Below are 17,465 nucleotides of genomic sequence, written 5' to 3'. Positions count from 1 at the left end.
TCAGAAAAAATATCTACAGAATAACAGTCCTTAAGTTTTCATATTTAAGAATGTGGTCAACAGCTGGGTGCAGTGGCTCACACCTGTAATCCCAGTACTTTGGGAGGCCGAGGCGGGCAGATCACTTGAGGTCAGGAGTTTGAGACCAGCCTGGCCAACAAGGTGAAACCCCGTCTCTCCTAAAAATACAAAAATTAGCCAGGTGTAGTGGTGTGTACCCATAATCCCTGCTACTCAGGAGGGTGAGGCAGGACAATCACTTGAACCCGGGAGGCAGAGGTTGCAGTGAGTCAGGATCATGCCTCTGCACTCCAGCCTGGGCAACAGAGCAAGACTCTGTCTCAAAAAAAGAAAAAAAAGGGAAAAAAAAACAAGAATGTGATATTTGCTCATTAGGAAGAATATAATCAGCATCAGGGTATACATAGGACATCTCTGGAAAGGCACACAAAAACAAATGGTAACAAGCGTTGGTTTCTTTTGGGGAGGACCCTGGGTAGGTGCGAGACAGTTACGAAATGCGGATTTACTTTTCACTGCATACCCAATTATATTTTTTATGTTTCTACCTCACAATTTTTTTTTTTTTTTTGAGACGAAGTCCCACGCTTTCACCCAGGCTGGAGTGTAGTGGCGTGATCTTGGCTCACTGCAACCTCCAACTCCTGGGTTCAAGCGATTCTTCTGCCTCAGCCTCCTGAGTAGCTAGGATTACAGGTGCCCACCACCACACTCAGCTAATTTTTGTATTTTTAGTAGAGATGGGTTTTCACCATGTTGGCCAGGCTGGTCTCCAACTGCTGACCTCAATTGATCCACCTGCCTTGGCCTCCTAAAGTGCTGGGATTACGGGCCTGAGCCACTGGGCCCGGACCTACCTCATAATTTAAAAAAATATATAATTAGAATTAAAAATAGCAAAAAAAAAAATTAAAGGTTGCTAAAAAATAAATTTTTCATGAATGAGCAGATGCTCTATCTTTAAAGGTGGCAAAAGTGAAGAGGAAACTTTTGCAAGGCAAGAGACTGAAATTCAGAAAGGACAGGGAACTTACTCAAGCCAAGTCAATAAATGTGGACAAACGATTTGAACTGAGTGTTTCTCACTCTAAAACCCAAACGCATTTCACTATATTGCCCTACCTTCCTAATTAGCAGAGAAAAGTGTTTATTAGATACAGATTTATTTTAAATATCTAATTAAATTACTATTTAATATCGGACTCTGAAACAGTACTATATTTCATTAGTACTGGAAAACTATTATGGGAAATACAAAACAAGGTAACATTTATATATATCCTTATGAACACTTATGTGTAAATATGCTAATATAAGCAAAGCAAAAAAAATAGAAGCATAAACATCAAATTGTTAACATCAAAGGAGTGGAATGGGAAACAGAAAAGAATTCTTTTAACTCTAGATATTTGTTATTATTTTTTTTTAAATTAATCAACTGCCAATTTTGTGAACACCAATCCTAAAAAGGGATTGATGAAGAAATCTGCATAGTAGATAAAATTGTTCCTCAAGAGTGCTTACTCCTGGTTTGTTCATTAGTGTCCATCACTGTATACATGACCCAATCTCTAATATTCAACCAGGGAACCCCCTTCTCTATGCCATATGAAGCCTTAGTCCACCACCTCTAATGTGTTTTAGCTCCACTCATTAACGAAGCAACAGCCCTGAACGGCTGAGAACACAGACTCTGGCATCAGAGAGGCCTGATTTGAAATCCATTTCTAACACATGTAACCACATCACTTTACAGTCTCAAGCTATCACAGCACACATTTTCTCCTCCTGTAAAGTGAAGATAATATCACATTCCTTCTAGAATAGCACAGTGCCAGACACCTCGTCGGCACTCATCAGAGATCACCTAAGAAAGAAGCTACTCTTGAGAACTTAGGATTTAAGTGCACAAACTATAACAAAGCACAAAGATGAAATGTCAAACAGTGGTAGTTAATAGCACTAGTGATCAAGAAGGAAAGAAAAGATTAGTATGAATCAGAAAAGCAATATTTGAGGCAAGTCTTGAATTACATCAGTGTCATAAACTAGTTTCCTGGGGCTCAACCATCAAAAATGTTTGTTATAGCTAGCAAAATGTTTTTTAAACCCCTCAATTTGAATCCAGCTCTTAATTGACATGCATAGGCACCCACCAATCATTACAGTCTTGCATCAAGCACAAATTATACATTTATGTAATGTCCTCACTAGGCATACAAATTTTTAGACCACTGAATTAAAATAACCACTTTTCCCCAAGTTACTCTAAGTATAAAAGAAATTTTTTTTTTTTTTTTAAAGACAGGGTCTCTCGCGCTGTCAGCCAGGCTGGAGTGCAGTGGCACAATCACGGCTCACTGCAGCCTCAAGCTCCCAGGCTCAGCTGATTCTCCCATCTCAGCCTCCCAAGTTGCTGGGACTACAGGCACAAGCAGCCACGCCTGGGTAATTTTTGTATTTTTAGTAGAGATGGGGTTTCGCCCTGTTGCCCAGACTGGTCTCAGACTACTGGGCTTGAACGATCTGCCCACCTCAGCCTCTCAAAGTGCTGGGATTACAGGCATGAGTCACCATGCCCGGCCTATGTATCAAATATTTTAATATGAACCAAGTTACCTAATTATTACAAATTTCTGTCGTTAGAAAACTGTAATACCTAATTAGTTTATCATCATCGTACAATTATCCTCTACATACAAAACTTTACATTTTTGCTCTTACAGAAAGATGAAACAGGAAACAAATGTGCATTTGACCTACAAATGTATAGAGACAAAAAAGTCAAATTCTATAAATTTCTTAAAATTAAATGTCTATGCACTCTCAAAAAGATGGCAAGATAATTCAAATTTGAAAACTGCCAATAACACAGCCAAAATGCTGGTTAGCAAAGTACCTAGAAAATGAGAGAATTTCCATAAACGTGGTTCATCAGATTCCATATGATCAATACACTTTTTGCAGGCACCTGGTTCTCTGAGTCCTACGCTACTTATAGAAGCAGCACTGGCTTTCCTCATTAACATCTTTCCAGTCAGAATTTATTTGCTAACAAGCCAAAATGAACATTAAGCTGAGACACAGCTTTTTCTTGTCTCATATTTCATCGGCACTTAAGAACACACTTTTTTTTTTTTTTGAGACAGAGCCTCACTCTGTCGCCTCGGTTGGAGTGCAGTGATGTGATCAGGGCTCACTGCAGCCTCAACCTCCCAGGACTCAATTAATCCTCCCACTTAAGCTTCCTGCCAGCACACCTGGTGTATTTTTTTTTTTTTTTTTTTTATAGAGACAGTGGTCTCACCCAGGCTGGTCTAACTTCTGGGCTCAAGTGATCCTCCCACCTCAGCCGCCCAAAGTGTTGGAATTATGGGTGTGAGCCAACGCACCTGGCCAGAAACACCTGTATTTTATTACACATTCTACCACTGGCCACAGGTGCACATTTATGATAAAGTTTAATTGTCTGTCCAATAGTGTCTCACATGTTTTGCTTTATCTTCTCCATCAAAACTAAAGATTAATCCACATCCTGGGGTAATTTTGCTCCACCCACCAAGGGACATTTGGCAATTTCTGAAGACATTCTTGTGTGTCACAATTGGGGGGATGCTACTAGCTTATAGTGGGGAATTGCCATGGATGCTGCTAAGCGTCCTACAATGCACAACTCAGTTCCCTGCAACAAAGAGGTATCCTGCCCTAGTACTGAGATGGAGGAACCCTGTTTTAGCAATATGTAAACAACAATGAAGTCCAGAAAAACCGTGGCCAACTTATTAAGCGACAAATGATAATTTTTAGAAATAGAATTATTAAAGTTGTGATCACAGTCCCTTTAAAATATGTGAAAACCTATCACCAGATTTTTCACTTCTTAAAATGTCCTCGTCCCATAAAGGTCTTAATGTCAAAGTCTTTAGATAAGCCTTTGAAAAGACTATTTGAATCACATAACATAGAATCTATTATAATTAAGGAAATCATAAAACAAAACCAAAAACATCTAAACTTACCGCTAAGCCCATCAACATATTTTCACCCACTGTGATCTGAATTCTTAGTCCAAACAAAGCATTCATTCCTTTGAGTTTTAGTTTATTCATTAGCTGAGTATGCACTTCATATTCCATAAATGGCAAGAGATTACTGATAGCTGTAGCATTTGCTTCTGCCTGTGCTTTCTTTTTTAAGCGACATAACCTGTAAAGGAAAATAAGTCAGTGAACAGTATTCTTGGTACCACCTTTAAAAATGTCCAAATTTTAAAACTTGCTAAAAGTGTGCTGAATAAAACATTTACTTGTTTCTAATGGGCTTACTGAGTTATATCAATAATCTTTTCTGCTTTTTGTCATTGTATAAACTTGCACTAAAAATCCTATTTCATAACAGGTACAAAAAAATAGGAAGAATGAATAAGACCTAGTATTTGATAGCACAACAGGGTGTCTACAGTCAATAATAATTTAATTGTACAAGTTAAAATATCTAAAAGAGTATAACAGGACTGTTTCTAACACAAAGGATAAATGCGTGAGGGGATGGATACCCCATCTTCCATGATGTGATTATTATGTATTGCATGCCTGTATCAAAGTAGCTCATGTACCCTATAAATACATACACCTGTTTACCCACAAAAATTAAATATTTTAAAGAATCATATTTCAATAAAGAAAAATAAAAAATCTCAAAATCTCTAAAAATGAAATAATGACCAAAATCACTAGAGAATATCATTTAAAATCTTAGGTTTTATAACTGCATGTGTTCAATATAAATGGAAAGCGGAAGAAAATGTTACTCATTAAAAAAAATACAAAAGTCACTTGAGCATCTACTTCGTGCCACATACGCTACATTCAAAGGGACAGTAATTAGACTAATAGATTATTTCTCAACAGTAGCAATGAAAGCCAGAAGACAGTGGTGAAAGAGTACTTCAATGTGCTGTAAAGAAATAGCTGCCAGCCCAAAATATTTTTTAAAGATAAAAGTAAAATAAACACATTTTTCAGACAGACAAAAAAAATAGCTCACCACCAGCAGACCATCAAAAGAAATACTAAAGCGTACATTTAAGGCAAAAGGAAAACAATCCCAAATGGAAGGTCTAAGATTCAAGAGGGAAAAAAATAAATGGATTAGAAATACATTTTAGAAGAAAAATCAACGGACTTTGTAATAAATGTGATGTGGGGAGGTTGAGAAAGAGGACAGTGCCAAAGAATACCAAATTTGGCATGAAGAACTGGATAGAGAAAGGTACCATTCATTAAAACAGAAAAGGCTAATAAGAAAAGTGAAGAAAATCAGCAGTTCAATGTGGAACGCGTATGAGATGCCTATGGCTTATCAAAATGGGGTATGAAGTAGACAGGTATAAGTCTAAAGCTCAAAAGAAAGTTCTGGACTAGAGTTACAAATTTGGGAGTCACAGACACATAGATCTATATAAGTTGATGAGTTCAACTAAGGAGAGAGCTTTGGGCAGAGGGTCCAAACCCATGGCTCTCAAGGATCAAGAAATGAGAAGTCATCAAGGAGGCTGAAGATTATACATAAAGGTAGGAAAACATAGAAGGTGTAGCATCATGAAGTCAAAGGAATTTCAAGGCGAAAATAATTAATGGTGTCACTATTGCTGAGATGTCAGAACTAAGATGAGGACAGAAGTACCTGATGGATTTGGTAACCTGGCAGCTGTTGTCATGAGTTCCCCAATCAGGATTTCCTACTCCAGTGCATTTTAAAAGGAACTCTTACCAGCTAATTAAAGCAGTAAAAGAAACACTTCATGGCACTATTCTTTAAAAGAAAAAAAGAGAGTCAACTTCTAAAATGTGTTACATATTGAATGTAATTGAAGCAATCTATACTTAGTCACATCCCTAGCCTTTGGCAGGTTAATAATTCCCAAAATGACAAATATTTGTGTAGAATTTAAAGTTAAAAACTGCTTTTGTACACAAACTTATTTGAGTTTTACACAGAGGGTTTTTTTTTTTTTACATGCAATAAAATACAAAGTTCCAGTAGAATTGTCCAGTTTGTGCAGGATCAAACAGGTAGGAAACAGTAAAGCTGACACTTAAAAATAGGTTTATGGCTCCCTATCTCATACTTTTTCAGGGACACCGAGTGTTGTTTTCACAAACATACCTTGCTTGAATAAGACAACCTTTTCCAATAACTGTTGCATCTGTTGGGAGGTCTATAGTTGTAAACAGAACATCAGGAACTTTTTGTTTCCTGCAGTTATAGCAATATGTGAGATGAGCTGGAAATGGCATATTCAGTTCATCATATGGTATATGACAAAATCCACAACGTGTAGGCAAATTTTCTTCAAGCCTATATAAATAAATTAAAAAATAAGATATTCTTTAAAAATGTACAAATTTTTTCAAAAATAATTATGTAACTGATATTACATACATAGTACTTGTATACGAACTATCCAACTTCTACTGCTGTAGGCTACAAAAGTACCACTAAGACTGATAAGAATTGAAAACGACCATGAAATCAGAACCATACATTTTTCCTATGAGAGAAAAGACTTACCAATTGCAAAGTCATTTTGCACCAATTTATTTGTTTGATGACTTACCACCTGACAAACATCACTATCACCCCAAAGTTTTTTCTCTGGGATACAACATTTTTAAAAAATGGTTAGATGATAATGATGACATTTTCCCACTGGTTGACAAATATAACCACAAAAAAAATTCCCAAAGAAAAAAATATTTTGGTTACCAGAGTCTGGGAAGGGTAGTGGCAGGCTGGAGGGAAGGTGGGGATGGCTAATGGGTACAAAAAAAATAGAAAGAATGAATAAGACCTAGCGTTTGATAGCACAACAAGGTGACTATAATTGATAATTTAATTGTACATTTTCATGTACCCTATAAATATATACAGCTACTAGGTACCCCCCAAAATTAAAAAAAATCCAAGTGTAATAATTTTTTAATTTAATGTAAAAAAGTATTAAAAAAGAAAAATAGTAAGTCAAAAACAGGCATACTCTAAGATTTCTAATTTCCTATGATAGTTTTAACTTTTTTGAAAAACCAAAACATCTATTTCATAAAGTCATACTAAGCACTAAGTAGCAGGCCTCATGTTTGAATTTCAGTTTGTTTGAATCCAAAGCCAATGTGTTATAAGGGGGTACAAAAGGATGAAAACTGAAGCAATTTTTAACTAAACAGCTCACACAAATTTCAATATTAGTGGTATACATAAGGCATAAAAATAAAAGTATTAAAATTTATGAAAGCATTTAAAATATGAAATGTACACAGGGATTATCCCTGAATAGTGAGATCATAAGGAATCTTCTCTTCCTTCTACTCTCCTACATTCTCCAAATTTTTTTTTGATTCATTTTAAAAATTTAATGAAGAAAACAAGTACTTTGCAACTAAGCATTATACGAGTCAAATGCAGATAGCTATCAAAACATTTCTAAAATAACCAAAGTTATTACACTTAAGTCCTGTTAAGTCCTGGTTTTCCTAATACACATCTTATATTCAAATTTCTCTATGGGATGGGTTACTTAATAAAGTGAGAATCCTGTACTTAGGATCCCTAGTTTTGACCTGCTACTTTTCCTGTCTTTTTAAAACCAGGCTTGAATGGAAAAAAAAAACAAAACACTGCAAAGCACACTCTGAAGCTTTTGCTTAAGGGACAGCTCTACTTCAGCCCGTTCACTGTGGTCACTCATTCCCAGCTACTACACTGCTCTCGTATCGTTGGTTCCTGACTGACCTGCACTCTAGTTTGTTCAGGAAAGTCTAGAGGTGAAGCTTTAATCCTAATCCACAGTTTCCTTTCCCCATATCAGTGCCAGAGCATTAGCAGAACCAGTATTTCTACATAAGGGAAAACTAATGAATTCATTTTAAACCAACTTCTTATAAGCCAAGACAAGGCATTAGCTATCAGTCATGACTTCAAATAAATACAACTGCTGAGGACTAGCACGTTGCATTTTTTCAACCATAGGTATAACCTGTGCATTTAGGTTATTTTATTTTCCTTTCAGGAAAATACTCAATATAATTAAACATCTGCTCTCTAACATCCTATACAAATGAATGGCTGATGATTTTAGAATCACTGACAGTTTGGTTTAAAGACAGAAGCTCATTTAATTTATTGTTTTTAATAGAATATTTCTTAAATGACATTTTAAGGAAATGCCAAGAATGTTGGTAGAACTAGAGTGTGTAGTGTAAGAAAAAGATGCAAAATTTAAGCCTTCCTTAAACTGCAGAATTAACTTGTGAATGGCAATTATTACTCAATATTGTGATAAAGAGACAACAGAGCCCTCAAAAATAATGCCACGCATCTACAACTATCTGATCTTTGACAAACCTGACAAAAACAAGAAATGGGGAAAGGATTCCCTATTTAATAAATGCTGCTGGGAAAACCGGCTAGCCATATGTAGAAAGCTGAAACTGGATCCCTTCCTTACACCTTATACAAAAATTAATTCAAGATGGATTAAAGACTTCAATGTTAGACCTAAAACCATAAAAACCCTAGAAGAAAACCTAGGCAATACCATTCAGAACATAGGCATGGACAAGGACTTCATGTCTAAAACACCGAAAGCAATGGCAACAAAAACCAAAATTGACAAATGGGATCTAATTAAACTAAAGAGCTTCTGCACAGCAAAAGAAAATACCATCAGAGTGAACAGGCAACCTACAGAATGGGAGAAAATTTTTGCAATCTATCCATCTGACAAAGGGCTAATATCCAGAATCTACAATGAACTCAAACAAATTTACAAGAAAAAAACAACTCCATCAAAAAGTAGGTGAAGGATATGAACAGACATTTCTCAAAAGAAGACATTTATGCAGCCAAAAGACACATGAAAAAATGCTCATCATCACTGGCCATCAGAGAAATGCAAATCAAAACCTTGATGAGATACCATCTCACACCAGTTAGAATGGTGATCATTAAAAAGTCAGGAAACAACAGGTGCTGGAGAGGATGTGGAGAAATAGGAACACTTTTACACTGTTGGTGGGAATGTAAACTAGTTCAACCATTGTGGAAGTCAGTGTGGCGATTCCTCAGGGATCTAGAACTAGAAATACCATTTGACCCAGCCATCCCATTACTGGGTATGTACCCAAAGGACTATAAATCATGCTGCTATAAAGACACATGCACACGTATGTTTATTGCGGCACTATTCACAATAGCAAAGACTTGGAACCAACCCAAATGTCCAACAATGATAGAATGGATTAAGAAAATGTGGCACCTAGACACCATGGAATACTATGCAGCCATAAAAAAGGATGAGTTCATGTCCTTTGTAGGGACATGGATGAAGCTGGAAACCATCATTCTCAGCAAACTATCGCAAGGACAAAAAACCAAACACTGCACGTTCTCACTCATAGGTGGGAATGAGAACACATGGACACAGGAAGGGGAACATCACACATCAGGGCCTGTTGTGGGGTAGGGGGAGGGGGGAGGGATAGCATTAGGAGATAAACCTAATGTTAATTGACGAGTTAATGGGTGCAGCACATCAACATGGCACAGGTATACATACGTAACAAACCTGCACGTTATGCACATGTACCCTAAAACTTAAAGTATAATTAAAAAAAAAAACAAAGAAATAGCAAACAAATGAGGATAAGAATTTCTATAGGCAGCATAGTGAATTAGCATGAAAAATGACAGCTGACTTCAAGGCAAGACATAGGAAATCTTACAAAGCATATAAGAATTTGAAAAGGATGGCAATCTAGCATCATTTGATATAGGAACTCTCCAAATTTTTTCTAATAAGCAATAATAATTTTTATAGCAGAAAGAAAAGGCATTTTCCTTGTTTTTTTCTTTTTTTTTTTTACACAACTAGGGGTGGCACCTATTGTATTGAACTACTACATAAGAGAATTTATTGTATTCGTCCAAGCCACAGTACAGAAAAAAACCAAGCTACATGAAAAAGGTCATTTGTTAAATTAGGCTTCCTATCAACTTAAGAATTAAATCTACAGACGTGTAAGAACTATATTGTATCACTGGTACAACTCACTGACAAAGAGAGTTTCCTCAATAGAATATTCTAATTATTTAGTGTGCTTCAAAATGCCCCACCTTCACTTTCCTATTTACAATGACCTTTAAGGCTCTGGAATTTATAATAGTCAATATCCATTTTAATACTGACAAAAGAAACTGACCAAGTTCCTCTAGTGAATACCAGAACTAGAATATCTTAGTTATAAATGCATGCAAGTTTATACTAAACTTGACAAGATACAGAATTTTTTTGCTTTTTTTTTTTTTTTAAATAGAGTCTCACTCTGTTGCCCAGGTTAGAGAACAGTGGTGCCATCTTGGCTCACTGCAACCTCCACCTCCCAGGCTCAAGCAATCAATTCTTCTGCCTTAGCCTCCTGAGTAGCTAGGATTAGAGGCGCCCACCATCACACCAGGCTAATTTTTGTATTTTTAGTGGAGATGGGGTTTCACCATGTTGGCCAGGCTGGTCTCAAACTCCTGACCTCAAGTGATCCACCCACCTCAGCCTCACAAAGTGCTAGGATTACAGGCGTGAGCCACCGCACTTGGCCTTTGCTTCCTTTCTTAATATATACTTAATATATTAATACTGGGGAGGGGGGAAGTAAATAGGCACACTGTGGCATAAGGGGTAATTAAAATCTGTATTATCCAGGTAGACTCTGGTACCAAACTAATAGTTTATATGTGTGTGTGTATATATATATATATATATTTAAATATACAGTCACCCTTCCGTATCCATGGGTTTGGCATGTATGGATTCAACCAATCACAGGTTGAAAATAGGAAAACAATAAAAAATCCCACAAAATTCCAAAAAGCAAAACTTGAATTTGCCACATGCTCAGCATTACACTGAATCCATGAAAATGAAATGATGAACAGGTATTATATCAGGTATTATAAATAATCTAGAGATTATTTAAAGTATAGGGGAGAATGTGCATAGGTTACATGCAAATACTATACCATTTTATATAAGGGACTTGAGCATCTGCAGGTTTTGGTATCTGCAAGGGGTCCTGGAACCAATTCCCTATGGACACGGAAGGACCATATATATTATATCTACAGATAATCTTGATAAAATGCAGTACTTTTACTATTTTGTAAATTAAGAATTGTTTTTTATAAAAATTGTTTCATAACCTCTTTCTGTTTTTGGAGGTGAGACACAGGGAAATGAAAGGAAGAGAAAGATCCAAAGATTATTTCTATATCATGAGAAAGCGAAAAAAAATGGACACTTGAAATTCTTCAACTGGTAATCATACATGTCACTTATCAAGACACTAGAAACAATAATGTGTGCCATATAGTGCAGAATCCAATACTCCTCTGTTACTATGGGTTAGTTAAAAATTAGTGAAGTGCTTGGTCCTGATTTCTACACTGTACCCCTGTAAGCCACCCTACAGAGAAGAATTATCCCAACTCTCAGAAAAAAAGTCGACCTCTCCCTTCTCTGCCCTTATAGAAAATAAGCCAGGCTGCCATGACAACCTCTGTTCCAAACAGCCTTCCACGGTGCCATCCTGCAGAAATCTAGGATTCAGTACAGCCGCTGTGCCAGATGCAGATAAAATGCAGACCTCTTCACTATAAAGGAAAAAACACAAACAAGTTAACATTTTTCAGACAGTATAACTTTGGGAAATGCTAAATATCAAAATAATTATAACAGTGACAATTTAAGTTCAAGTTAGACTCTACTAAATATTAAATAATATTTACGAGGTTTACCTCCTAAACCTAGCCTAGAAAACAGAAGTAACTTTATTTGAATGGAGGGCAAGAATTCTTCATAAATTAAAAACTGAAAAAAGATAAAAGTATTAATATTAAAGACAATAACTTCATTTAAAATATGGCAAGGCTGAAAGAATGAAATGTTTCAAAATATAAGCAGTAATAAATTGTATTGCTGAATCTAGCATTAATCAATGAAACTATATTAAAATACTCTTTAAATGTATATGAAGTTTTATTAAAATTATTCTAAAAGCACAACTGTGTAAATATCTCTATATAGGTGATTTATATAGCTTAATCTAAATTTAAATCATTATAAAGGTTTCTGAAACAATATACAAAATATACTAAATGAAGCTTAAACTACATCATCATATAACAGAAAACTGATATTCAAAATAATTTTTAAATTATTATATGTCACCCAATTTGAAAGCTAAAAAATTAAACAATCAACATAATTATTGAATGAGATCACCTAAACAAATGAGAAAAGTAGCAACCTAGGGATGAACTGCTGAAGACCAGGTATAAATAAAACCCAGAAATAAAATAAAACAGAAGCCTAAGAGAACAAGGAAGGAACAGTCACTTGAACTGTAAATAAAATAAAGGAAGACCAGGCTTAAAGTGTAAGTAGGAATTAAGGATGTCAGAAGGAATAACATGAAACCACTGATGTCTTCGAATCAAGAAGTTATAAGAGCAGAAGTGCATTTCAGAGAGTTTAATACAGTAACAGAAAGTAGCATGGGCTGGAACACAAAGGATTAGTAAAAATTTAAATACATAGATGTTTTTGAGGTCTAGAAAGGACCTCTGTCAGATGACATCTGTCAGATGAACTCAAACTTCTAGGTAAATTAACTGAACTCATTTGCAGACTCCTCCATCTGTGACCATCAGCCATCCTGAGTCTACATCCTGTGGCCTTCTTTTTTTTGCTACTCTTTTAAGTGTTGAATGCATCTTGTAAGCTTTGAAACCTCTCCTTATGCCTCTTCTTTTTATTTATATAATTCATATTCATCCCCCAAAATCCAACTCAAGCATCAGTTACTTCATTGACATTTTCTTCCAATTCTACTTTGAGCTTTCAGCCCTCTAGGATCCCAAAGCATCCTATATCTCAATCTTAAAATTTATTTTACATCATAATTATCCAGTAGAATGTAAATGTGATACCAAGAACTATGCCTTCTAAAACCATATCTCTGGCCGGGTGTGGTGGCTTACACCTGTAATCCCAGCACTTTGGGAGGCCGAGGTGGACAGATCACAAGGTCAGGAGTTCGAGATCAGCCTGACCAACATGGCGAAACCCCATCTCTACTAAAAATATGAAAATTAGCCAGACAGGAAGGCAGGCACCTGTAATCCCAGCTACTAAGGAGGCTAAGGTGGGAGAATCACTTGAACACGGGAGGTGGAGGTTGCAGTGAGCCAAAATCACACCACTGCACTCCAGCCTGAGTGAAAGAGTGAAACTCTATCTCAAAAAAAAAAAAAAAAAAAGACAACAAAAAACATTTTTCTAAGGCCTCAAAGTTTATGACATTAAAACCATCAATGTGGCAAGACAACTAGGGAGTAAGGCAAGATAAGCTTGACAAAGTTAGTAGTTAACAAGAGTAGAACCGCTACTATGGGAATAAACAGTCTAGGAGTATAACACATGATCTGCAAAGGAAAAGAAAAGCCCACAGAAGATTAAATAATATGGCTCTGTAATGACCACATTTACTACAGTTTAACTCTTTTTCCCTAACAATAAGGATCACCACAAGAGCAGAGGATCTAACAGTAAGAATTACCTAAGAATAGATGGTAGAAAAATAAGATAACAGAAGGTTAAACAGTTTCTAGATGATATCAACTGTAAACTTCTGAAGGGCTGAAAGTAGGGTTCAAGGATGGCAAAAGAACAAGAAAAGCCAGAAACTAAGTAAGGAGCTGAGAAAACAACTGGTTAAGGTAAGGGTCAAAACAAACTAGATATAAAAGAGCAAATGATATTGGTAGAAAAACGTTAAGTTGTGATCTGAGAGTAAAATTTTATAGTTTCAAAATTTTAAGGCGGAACAGTTTCAAGTGATACTGAGGTCCAAAATATGGTTGAAAGTTAAGTGGGGTCAGACGACTTGAGAATAAGAAACTATAATGCCAGCTGCTAGAATGAACATAATCATATGTAACTGGAGGAGAGAGCAGCGAAGTAACTAAGAAAGGCAGACGAATGCTTTGGAAGTAGATAATGGAACAGTAGCGTGGCATGTACTTTAAAGGAGGAGATTGTTCAAATGAAGGGAAGGAGAAAAAGGAATTGAGAACCAAGTGTATGAAAGCCCCTTCCTAATTTGTCAGTATTAGGAAGAATGATTTGTTAGCAAGAAACATTACATTACAGTAGGTAAAAGGAGGCAGAATGAGTTTATGGACAAACTTTAAAGACACATTGCAATTCGTTTACAGTAGATCAAGGGTTCCAAAGGTTCCAGTGGAAGAAGTTGATACAGTTACATACTAAAGGAAGCCTAGAGTTAATATTTGCTGTGTGCCAGTATTATATTCTCATTTAATCACTGATGTAAATGATTAATTGATCTGTGGTATTATCTCCATTTTAATGTACAAATTGAGGCTCAGAAGAGTTAAATAACTTTCTCAAAGTTACACAGTCATTAACTGGCAAAGACGGCATATAAACCTTAATCTAATGTACTCCAAGGCCCATGCTCCTGAACACTTCGCTGTTCTCTTTTCTTTTATTTGCATGAAGCTTTTCCCCTTTCAGATGGCAGTCTAAATTAGTGTCTGGAAAATCAAGTTGTTATTATCATTTACCAGATGCTAGTTGATTCACTGTAGCCCACTACAGCATGACAGCCTAATGCTTTAGCATGTGATTTTATTTCTTGTCTGATTTCTGCCCACCATGCATCTCGAGTTTCTGGTTCATCTGAAAAATAAATTTTAAATCAGTTTATTACTCAATAGCACATTATATATATGAACATGAAATGTTTAAAATAAACATACTATGGGAAGTAAAGAAGTTTTATTCTATAATGGATTTTTAAACTTCCCATCTTTAAAATGCTACTTCTCAAAAGGCATAAGATTTAACCTTTTAAACTCAATTGCTGGAAAACAAACCACCTATCTGTATTTGCTTTATTACTTTAACAGATATCTATAGGAATATATGATTAGATATAATTTTAAATGTAGACCCAGAGTTTCCAAATTCTAATCTTAGCTATGATTAGAATTTTAGAATTAGACTAAGAGGATATTCTACATCTCACCTCACTGAGTGAACACCTTATGTGTTATATCCATAAATTTAACTTTAATTCTGATTTCATTTCTTGGTACCTATTTTTTATAACTCACTATATTGTGGGTTCTTTCCAAGGCAAAGATTTGTCAATGTTAAAAGAGAGAAAGCCATCTGTAAGCCATCCTTCTACAGAGATGTGGGTCTTTAGGCAAAATACAAGAAATTAGAGACTAATTTAAAAAAAAAAAAGAAAGAAAGCAAACACACTTAAAATATTAACACAAATAATTTGGTAATGTATATAAGGAAAAATTTCAGATATAACACTCCATGTATTGGTCTGTAATTTTTAAAAATGATTTAGAGTCACAGAATTGTATTTTATTACCAGAGAAGTCCAATATTGCTTGTAATGGAGCACTATAAATGAAGCATCTGTCATACATATTTCCTAATCACTTGCATTTAGCTGCAAACTACTGGTGACAGCAGCTGCAAATTATAGTAACATTTTATGTACAATGTGTTAAAAACAGAAAGTCTATAATTAGCATATCATAATTTATTTCTTTTTGTGGCCAATTCTCATTTGGGAATAACTTGAGATAGAAAAAAAAAATCAACTCTAGATAGAATGCTAAGCTCTCATCATAATTTTTTCCATATAAAAGCCACTATTAAATCTAAAAACCAAAAAATCCAAAGTTTCTATTTTTGAATTGCAGTATATATCCAATTTTCAAAATATGTTTTTCAAAATTAGTAGAATAAGTAGAATTATACTCACTAGTAAAATAGTGAAGACAGCAAAGTAAAGAAAGGTTAAGAGGCGTGTTATAGCTCACATTCCTATGATGAAATTTTTGTCTCCTCCACAGGGAGGAGGATCAGCAAAAGGGAGAAATAAGGAGATAAAAGCCAGAACTACAAATGATGCCAGCCAGTTCTTGAATTAAAGTTTTGGTTCCAAGACAAAGCTACCTTAAAACTTTCTTTCAGAAGAAAGAAATGCAGAATTCAGGAAACTGAGAAAGACATCAAAGTAGAAGATAAAATAAGGAAGAGAAATAGAAAAGACTACAATATGGTATTAGCAATCAATGTTATAAATTAAGAAATGTGTGAACAATTAAGTGAACCTATTTTACACAAATACTACTTGTGTTAAAGAATTTCTTCATATTCCCAAATGAAATGTATATAGTAACAGCAAAAATACACTTCCAAATCCATACTCTCTTTTTTCTAAGACATACACACTTACGGACCAATCTGAACATCCATTTAACATCATCCTTTCCTAAAAGAGAATTTTTCTATCATAAGATGAACTATTATTCAAGTGGTTGCTCTAATCTATTAAATGACTATGATTCTGAGAAAATAATTGTCACAACTATAGAAATGTATTTCAGTTTAGAAAATACCTATTTTCCCAAAAAATTGTATGAAATAAAATTCTAACTTTTCTTAAACTCACTAATAAAACCTACTGTTTACTTTTTAAACCATTCTAGAAGTTTAAAATATTATTTTCTAAAGCAAATAATTATGTACTATGTTTTTATAAGATTTTTCTCACATTGGGTTTGCCTTCATCTGTACCACAAGTAATACATGGTAGCTTTACTGTTTTAAAAATGAATTTTACAGAAAGTAATCCATAAACAGTGTTTTAAAAATTAATAAAAAATGGAGGAAGCTACTTAAGTTCTACATATATTTATTTTTAAAACGCCAACATGTCTAAATGGGAAAGTATGTTATAACAATTCCTATGAGATACCACGTAGAATACAAAGTTCATTTACGTTAAACTTACCTTAGTATAACACATAAAATAATCAAATAATTAAACCAAACACTATGAAAGAATAAGTGGCTGATTCAAAAAACAAACGAACAAAAAAAAAAAAAGCTGAATGCAGCGCAAGTGGAGCATTCATATTCTTCTGACAAATTCACAAGCAGCCTTTATTTTAACACATGAGCCACACAATTGCACATGAGGATGCCATTATTGTATTTAATAAGTATTTACAAGTTTAATACAAAGCTAAAGAGTTACATAACATGGGAGCTAAGGAAGCAAATGGCATATGTCCACACTCCAGAAAACTTCTTAAATTTGGTTTTTGGCTAAAGCAAAAGCTCAAAGAACGAAGGGTTTGCAAAGCAGATTCAGCATACAGGAGCCAGAAACAGTGGATATTTTGGCGCATGCTTGGATCAGGTGACAGTACAGACTGAAAACTATGGCAGCTCACTGAAATGGTTACAAGAAAGTAATGGCCCTAGATTCTAG

At 35.1% G+C, this 17,465-nt stretch overlaps 1 protein-coding gene and 1 long non-coding RNA gene across 23 annotated transcripts in view; one reads left to right on the top strand and one right to left on the bottom strand.

Moving 5' to 3' along the window:
• LOC134728444 (uncharacterized) overlaps window positions 1-17,465 on the top strand; it is a 203,453-nt gene that overhangs the window by 63,188 nt on the left and 122,800 nt on the right. The gene's annotated exons all lie outside the window — the stretch shown is intronic.
• C2CD5 (C2 calcium dependent domain containing 5) overlaps window positions 1-17,465 on the bottom strand; it is a 97,906-nt gene that overhangs the window by 29,956 nt on the left and 50,485 nt on the right. For all 21 annotated transcript variants that reach the window (XM_034936171.3, XM_063593164.1, XM_034936173.3 and 18 more), the window contains 4 exons: window positions 14,722-14,836; window positions 11,629-11,724; window positions 6,190-6,381; window positions 4,041-4,227 (listed from right to left, as the gene is read on the bottom strand). In XM_034936171.3, the coding sequence (XP_034792062.1) occupies window positions 4,041-4,227; window positions 6,190-6,381; window positions 11,629-11,724; window positions 14,722-14,836 (590 nt within the window). The remainder of the gene's footprint in view (window positions 1-4,040; window positions 4,228-6,189; window positions 6,382-11,628; window positions 11,725-14,721; window positions 14,837-17,465) is intronic.

This window comes from Pan paniscus, chromosome 10 (genome assembly GCF_029289425.2).
Source record: "Pan paniscus chromosome 10, NHGRI_mPanPan1-v2.0_pri, whole genome shotgun sequence".
NCBI classification, from domain to species: Eukaryota; Metazoa; Chordata; class Mammalia; order Primates; family Hominidae; genus Pan; species Pan paniscus.
This window is presented reverse-complemented; position numbering and strand designations above follow the sequence as displayed.